The 8564-nt window shown below is 47.3% G+C and overlaps 1 protein-coding gene across 1 annotated transcript; it reads right to left on the bottom strand.

The window, feature by feature from the left end:
• Positions 1-374: 374 nt before the first annotated feature.
• Positions 375-8326, bottom strand: MAIP1 (matrix AAA peptidase interacting protein 1). The gene is made up of 5 exons (XM_082209737.1): positions 7925-8326; positions 4745-4816; positions 3961-4087; positions 1411-1561; positions 375-613 (listed from the first exon to the last, which is right to left on the bottom strand). Exons 1-5 carry the CDS (start codon positions 8309-8311, stop codon positions 535-537), a joined length of 816 nt encoding a protein of 271 aa, XP_082065863.1. The 5' UTR covers positions 8312-8326; the 3' UTR covers positions 375-534.
• Between the last annotated feature and the right edge of the window lie 238 nt (positions 8327-8564).

An 8564-nucleotide genomic window follows, 5' to 3' on the forward strand; every position in this document is an offset into this window, starting at 1 on the left:
GGCCCTCTTTGAACAAAGTTTGGACACCACTGAGATAGGCTGCAAATTAGTTCTAATGTTCCTAAAAAACAAAGATTTTTTCATAATGTATCCATTATGTAACTTTTACTTTCGGTGACACATAAAACAGGAAGTTTGGAACTCACTTCTCTCCTTTCCTTATTGTGCACCCCCCCCGAAGAAAAAACCATTTGGACAGATCATTGAGGGCAGGGGGGGGGGGACAGGACATTCAGTTATGAACTGCCAGACGATGCATCACTTTCTTTCAAATTTACATTAATATTTCTCAGCATTATCATGCTTCGTATTGAAAGTGACTTCGAATGACGCTTTCAACGGCGGGCAAAGAACACATCTGTGAAGTTTCCAAGTCTGCTGAAAAAGATTTTATTTTTATGCTTTGGAGCGAGACTGTGTTCCAGTAATCGAGAAGTACAAAAGCAGTCCACAAAAGATTGTGGCACACAAATCTTGAGATGTCTTCTGATATGCCAGAATATTAATAACTGTCTATGAAAGTGTCCAGTCAATTCATTCTAATAGCTTTGGATGCTCAATCCGTGTAATTGTCCAGTCTGGTTTCACACCTTGTGTAAATTCTCTTCGAAATCTGGGGGGGGGGGGGGGGAGAGAGAAAGAACAGAAATAAGAGACTGTAACACAAGCCAAGCAGTAAAACGTTTCCAAATCCTTTATAAAGCTTTTAGTGTTGTAGCAAATTCAATACTGAACTGATGGATAAAGTATCATTTGGCAATGTAATAATAGGCTCAAACTTGGCTGCTTAATCCCAGTGGGTTGTTTTCAATGTAGAAATAAGGCAAATATTCCATCCGCACAAGGATATCTCCTTGCAAAAGGAAACATTTCCCTACTCTTTTCCCCCTGTGCTCCTGATAATCTGTTTTGGGTTCCCCCCAACCCTCTGAAGCAGATTTTGGGATTGTGTGGGGTGCAGAGAAAGTCCAGTGGTTCTTCCACTCTCACAATTTTTTATTTAGCTGGATACTTCCCAATGGTACACTAAATGTTGCGACAATAAATCAATCAAATCTTAATGTTTCTGTATCAATACTTTAGGAGACCTGTTAAAACATTCTCTCTTTTGCAGGAGAAGTTTAATGCACCTATTTCTGGTCTCGACTTTTATTTGCCATTTATTCACATTTATGTATATTATTCACAATTAAAGTGCATAAATTTGATTATCTTCTTCATCCCCCACACCCACCTTACTGTTGCTCACATTTCAGGAGAGAAAATAGTCAACTAAGTGGCTTTCTCAAAATGGCATGGGGTTTTTTTCAGGAAAGTAAACCCTGAACTAAAATGCACTGATTTGATGGTAGTTTCTTTATACACAGAGCACAATGCCGCCGCCACGTAGAAAACCAAGGATGTGCTTACTCATAATTTGCTGTTAAAAGACGCTTCGTTTCCTGTGAAGTTTCATCTCCAAACACGACCTGGAATATTTTGGTTCCATCTGGAGTCTCATCAGGGAGGTCAGCACTCGTCAGATACCAGAAACGCATCAGGATGCTAACAAACTTTCTTCCTGTTTTCAAGATAAAAGGGGTATTAGAAGAAGAAATACTATTCTACAGCTTCAGACACGTGGATTGGTACAAAAAGGATGGAGCAGACAGATGCTCCATTTAAGAACAAACACACACATACAGCCTAATTTGGAAGGCTAGTGGGTGGCGCTGTGGGTTAAACCACTGAGCCTAGGGCTTGCTGATCAGAAGGTCGGCGGTTCGAATCCCCCGCGACGGGGTGAGCTCCCGTTGCTCGGTCCCTGCTCCTGCCAACCTAGCAGTTCGAAAGCATGTCAACGTGGAAGTAGATAAAATAGGTACCGCTCCAGTGGGAAGGTAAACGGCGCTTCCGTGTGCTGCTCTGGTTCTCCAGAAGCGGCTTAGTCATGCTGGCCACATGACCCGGAAGCTGTACGCCGGCTCCCTCGGCCAATAAAGCGAGATGAGCGCCGCAACCCCAGAGTCGGTCACGACTGGACCTAATGGTCAGAGGCCCCTTTACTTTTACCCATACTACAGTTTTCAAGGAGGTGAGGAAGGTGGTGGGATAAGCGACAGATTGTTGATGGAGAAAGGATGGTACTTCCACTCAGCCATTCAAAGGTTCTTGGCTGCATCTCTGAACACAAAAAGCTACTGAATTCCTCCATCAAGTTTAGTGGCTCTTCAGTAACGACCCATTTTCAGAGTCCCTCGGCTTGATTATAAGTAGACCTCTAATTACAAGCAAGTTACTCTCTCGGGCATCTCATTGCCTCCCTGACAGGGCTACTGATTCTCATATATCCTCCAATTTGGCCCTCTTCTTCCTTCTCACCCCCCACAACATGGAACCTGCTCTTACCATCTGGAATAACCCCTATATCTCTAAATGCTGCCATGCAAAGAGAGTCACGACAGAATCTTATGTATGCTTCAAGTTCTAAGCATGGGAGCTCATTGATCAAATCTGAATTGGACCAAACACTGGAATTACTGCTGTTCATTCATTATATGTTTTGCCCATCCTCCAATGAGTTCAAACAATTACCGTATTTTTTGCACCATAACACTCACTTTTTTCCTCCTAAAAGGTAAGGGGAAATGTCTGTGCGTGTTATGGAGGGAATGCCTACGGGAGGCATGCCTACGGATTTTCCTCCTCTAAAAACTACGTGCGTGTTATGGTCGGGTGCGTGTTATAGAGCGAAAAATATGGTATGTTGCACTCAGGGAAGGCGACTGGTTCAAGCTCAGCCCTGTGAGCTTCCCAATTGAGCAGAAATTTGAACCTGGGTTTCCTCAGCCCTAGTTCGCACTCTAACCCAAGGCTGGGAACCCTTTCCTAGGCAGCGGGCCAGATGCTCATCTCACCATCCCTGCCACTACAAATTTGACAGACCTGACACCACTATGCCATCAGGTGATGCTGCCCTTTGAAGTCCCAATTGTCAGGACCACAAAGGAGAGAGAAACAAACAGAGGTCTGAAGAGCAGCATGGGACTGTTCATAAAAGGGCTTTCAAAAACCTCCATGTTGATCTTTGAACCAATGATTCAAAGCTAATGGGTAGTAGGAGCGCACCTTGATCCAGCAAAAGGTTAACCGGGAGCTCACCTTAAGCTCCTCATTGCTCCTTTACAGCTCTGCACTTCCATGCTTTATTGTGCATAACAACATGTGTAGGGAGGATGGGCATGGCTTGCCCAAAATAGCTTTGCTGTCCAAAGTTCTCCACCCTTCCTATAAAGGGTGCGGCAAGGACACACCAAGAGATGAACAATGTACAGGACCCTAGTGGCATAGAGCCAGTGTGGTGTGGTGGTTAAGAGTGGTAGACTCGTAATCTGATGAACCGGGTTTGCTTCCTTGCTCCTCCACATGCAGCTGCTGGGTGACCTTGGGCTAATCACACTTCTCTGAAGTCTCTCAGCCCCACTCACCTCACAGAGTGTTTGTTGTGGGGGAGGAAGGGAAAGGAGAATGTTAGCCGCTTTGAGACTCCTTCGGGTAGTGATAAAGCGGGATATCAAATCCAAACTCTTCTTAATATTATTAATGTTAGCATCAGATTGAAGAAAAGTACCGTATTTTTTGCTCTATAAGACGCACCAGACCACAGGATGCAGCTAGTTTTTGGAGGAGGAAAACAAGAACAAAAATATTCTGAATCTCAGAAGCCAGAACAGCAAGAGGGATCGCTGTGCAGCGAAAGCAGCAATCCCTCTTGCTGTTCTGGCTTCTGGGATAGCTGCGCAGCCTGCATTCACTCCATAAGACGCACACACATTTCCCCTTACTTTTTAGGAGGGAAAAAGTGAGTCTTATAAAGCAAAAAATATGGTACTTTGAACAGTATCACAGAGAAAGGATGATAAGTGTTTCCCAAAAGCGGCCAAAGGATTTAAAGTAAAGCATTCTGAACAGGTTGCATACCACTGTCGTCATAGTAAATGCCAACATCTCCTGCTGTTGTGTACATTATTTCATCCACGTCGGCAGCTAGGGCACTTCTGTGGCTTTCGGAGAGTGAAGAAAGCTTCTCCTTCAGCACCTGCAGCATCTGATTGAGAAGGGATGATCGTTAACACGTCTACAGAATGGAAGATGGCAGGATCTCCAAGGATGTGCTCTACAGGGAGCCCGAGTTTGGGCACCAGGCACACTCCTTTTCACAAGGTGCTTAACTGAGAAAATCAGGTCTCACAACTTAGTCCCTACATAAAGGTTACAGTCTCTAACTTGGGAGCCTTTCCCCCCATGAGTGGCTGGTGGTGGAGATTGCTCACTGATGAGGGGAGAAGTACTCTGCATGTGTTCACAGATGGTCTTCCTAGTAGTGCTACATCTTCCAGGAATGAGCCTTCCTACTGAAAGAGCTATGGACCTGTGACTTGGCTCATATTCCTCTTTAAGAGATGGCAGTAGAACTGAGGGAGTTAAATTGGGGGGGGGGACTGAAGAAAGAATGAAGAGAGGACAAAGTGGCAGTGAGTAGGTTATAAACTGCAGGACACAGAGGAGGAAGGATACATCCTGCTTTCTGTTCCCAGAAGCTCAGGTGCTAAACCCATTTTTTTGAGGTGTCAGTTGCTATTCCTGCTTAAGTAGATGAAGGTAAACACGACCCAAATAATATATTCTAGCCTTGGTCTACTACGTCAGCTTAAGGAACGATGGATATATCAGTTTTACCATAACAATGGAAATAAACATTTACCTCTTTTGATACAAGCTCCTCCAGTAGATCATATTTACACTGAGAAATTAGCCTTGAAACAAGAGCAAAAGCCTAGAAGACAGGACACACAAACAAATATCATTTTTTTACTCCGAAGTAAATTCACAGTATTCTCTCTGTGTATTAAGTACATATTGTTTCTCACAAATCGATGTGCTCTTGTTGTTCAGCTATATTCCCAAACAAAGCACTGGCAAACAGGGAGTGGTGGTTATTTTATGCTCAGTTGCCTAGACTGCTTAATGGTGTCCTGTCTGTGCAACTTGAAAACGGACTCAAATGATGGATAGTGCCAGAGAAAAGGAAGAAGGGCTCTCCTACGCAACCAAGAGGTGGTGCAGTAGAAAAAGGAGCAATAGAGAAGAACTTCAAGCAACTGGGAAATCAGAGTTAGGGATGCCACCTTTCTTTCTTGGCTGGATTGCTGTACCTTTAACAGTATCCTGAAAACTAAGGAACGGCATAGTCACTGCAGTCTTCATCACTAGACTTTTGGAGTAGTTGTGGTAGGGAGGCAGGGAAAGAGAGGTAGGATCCTGTTGGATCAAACCAAGGATTCATCTAATTCAACATCCATCACTGTTTTTCCTTGGCATCAAATACTCAAAGCAATACAGTCCATGTGCCCAGAGGGGCTATTTAGTTATCACTGGTACCCTCCATAGAGTTCACTTGTAAGAGACTTACACTTAACAACTTGCCACATGTAACGAGGAATGAGCGGGTTGCTAGGTGGAAGTAGCACAGTTTTCTCATTAGTGGGCTGGACTGTTGGATCTTTCCTCCACCACTTTATTTGCTATTTTGGTAAACCACTTTGTTCTTGTTTTCGTACAAATGAGCAGGATGTGAAATAAATAAATAACAACACTAGCTTGCTAAAATGCTTGCCACTTGGATTTTCATGCTAGGCGGGGGAGGGGGGGGATAGGCTACCTTTCCTCTGCAGACAGCATAGAAAAACAAGCTACTTCAGTAGTTGCTGGTTTTGAGAGAGGACAAGCCAGTAACCCCCGTGGGCTCGTTTGCAAGGTTACCTTTTTCTTCAAGAAGTCAGATCTTGGGCAGCTTCACCCGTCAAACTTCTGCCTTAGCTCAATCAATAGAGCATGAGACACTTAATCACAGGGTTGTGGGTTCAAGCCCCGCATTGGGCAAAAGATTCCTGCATTTCAGGTGGTTGGATAGATGACCCTCGTCATCCCTTCCAACTCTAGAGTTTTGTACTTTTATGCTTTGCTGCGGTGAAGAGGCCCAATGGCATGGTAAGAGGACACTATACCATGTGTAAAAAAAGATAAAGGACCCATGGACAGTTAAGTCCAGTCAAAGTCGACTATGGAGTTGCAGTGCTCATCTTGCTTTTCAGGGCAAAGGAGCCAATGTTTGTCCACAGATTTCTTTCTGGATCACGTGGCCAGGATGACTAAACCACTTCTGGCGCAACGGAACACCGTGACGGAAACCAGAGCGCACAGAAATGCCGCTTACCTTCCCGCCACAGTGGTACCTATTTATCTACTTGCACTGGCGTGCTTTCGAACTGCTAGGTTGGCAGGAGCTCGGACAGAGCAACAGGAGCTCACCCCGTCATGCGGATTCGAACTGCTGACCTTCCAATCGGCAAGCCCAAGAGACTCAGTGGTTTAGACCACAGAGCCACCAGTGTCCCTAGTGAACCATGAATGGTATAAATGTAGCATAAACACCAACAACTAGGAAACACTGGCCTGCGAGTGCTCCAATTGTAGAGTAGCCTCTACCAAAGGTATCATGGACTTTGAAGACGCTCGACCACAGGACGAAAGGGAGAAATGTGCTAAGAGGAAGGCAGGTTTGGCAATCCCTCACTATGATCAACTCTTACCCGGAAATCTATGTCCCCACTGTGGAAGGACGTGCGGATCCAGAATTAGCCTCCGCAGTCACAGATTCACACCGTGTTCATGGAAGACAACCTTACTTGGCTACAAGTGATTGCCAAAGAAGAAGAAAGACAAGGTCGCCATAACCCAGGGTCGACTCGAGACATTTTGGTGCCTGAGGCGGATCCCAAAATGATGCCCCCTTCCTGCCAGAAAAGAAGGGGCAAGGGAAGATCTGCATCAGTGACAAGCAGGGCCAGATTTAGGTTTGATGAGGCCCCAAGCTACTGAAGGTAATGGGGCCCTTTATATATCCAGCTGTCCTTTGTCAACAACAAATTGTTGCTGTTTTTTGTGTTGAATATATGCTATATGGTAATTTATGGACTTAACAGGTTATCTAAAACCATTTGAACAAAACAAATAGGAGCCTACACAACACACAACACTGTTGCTGTATGTAGGTTTTATTTTTTTTGTTTTTTATCTTATATTTTGGAAATGTACATCCAGTTTTTTCCCCTTTAATTATTTTGGAGACCCCCCCAAGAGAGTGGGATGCAGGTGGCACGGGTGACGCTGTGGGTTAAACCACAGAGCCTAGGACTTGCCGATCAGAAGGTCAGCGGTTCAAATCCCCGCGACGGGGTCCTGCCAACCTAGCAGTTCGAAAGCACGTCAAAGTGCAAGTAGATAAATAGGTACCACTCCGGCGGGAAGGTAAACGGCGTTTCTGTGCGCTGCTCTGGTTTCGCCAGAAGCGGCTTAGTCATGCTGGCCACATGACCCGGAAGCTGTACGCCGGCTCCCTTGGCCAATAAAGCGAGATGAGCTTTATTGCTCATAAAGAGTCGGTCACAACTGGACCTAATGGTCAGGGGTCCCTTTACCTTTACAGTGGTACCTTGGGTTAAGTACGTAATTCATTCTGGAGGTCCGTTCTTAACCTGAAACTGTTCTTAACCTGAAGCACCACTTTAGCTAACGGGGCCTCCTGCTGCCGCTGCGCAACCGGAGCACGATTTCTGTTCTTATCCTGAAGCAAGGTTCTTAACCTGAAGCACTATTTCTGGGTTAGCAGAGTGTAACCTGAAGCGTATGTAACCCGAGGTACCACTGTACTTAAGAGAGTGGGGCCCTAAGCTTTAGCTCCTTTAGCTTATACGTAAAATCCGGCCCTGGCAAGGGCCGATGGGGAGAAAGAGGGGACATGGGGCTCTACTGCTGCCCCATGGATCCTGACCCCCTGAGGAAGCCCTCCTTCCCTCGCTTCCTGCCCAAAGCCCCTCCTCACCTGCTTGGCCCCTTCCGTGAACTCGTGGACGCTGAACTCCTGGTCGAAGTAGGCGCGGACGAGGAAGAAGTAGAGGCGGGTGCGGAGCCACATGAGCGGGTTGGGCACCCCGACCACCACCACGCCGGCCTTCCGCCGCCCGCCGGGCTCGGGGCCGCCGCTGCAGGGGCGCGCGGGGGCAACGGGCAGGCGGGGCGGCGCAAGGGCGGCCCTGCGGGGAGAGGGAGGCCGCGGGAACCCGGCCCGGCCGGGCTTGGCCTGGCCCGCCGCCGGGAGCAGGAAGTACCGGCGCGGGTGGGCCGCGGGGACCCGCAGGGCCCACGGGCAGCGGCTGCGGGAGGCGCCCACGGGCAGCGCCATCGCTCCCCGCCTCAGCCCTCCCGTCATCCCGCGGGAGTCCGGCCGCGAAAGGGGTCCGGGCGGAACGAGAGAGCGCCGGGAGGAAGGTTCCGGGCGCCGCTCCTTCAGCGCCTTAGGGCCGAGCCATAGAAGCGTCGGAAGGGACCACCTCACCCCAAAACCCTCGCAGCGCAGGGATATTTTAGCCCAAACTTGGGTCACCTGCTGTTTTCGGACTACAATCCCCGAGCAGTGGTCTTGCTCGCTAGGGATGATGGGAGTTGTAGTCCAAAATCAGCTG

The sequence above is a fragment of the Podarcis vaucheri genome (genome assembly GCF_965113315.1).
Source record: "Podarcis vaucheri genome assembly, chromosome: 1".
In the NCBI taxonomy this organism is placed as follows: domain Eukaryota; kingdom Metazoa; phylum Chordata; class Lepidosauria; order Squamata; family Lacertidae; genus Podarcis; species Podarcis vaucheri.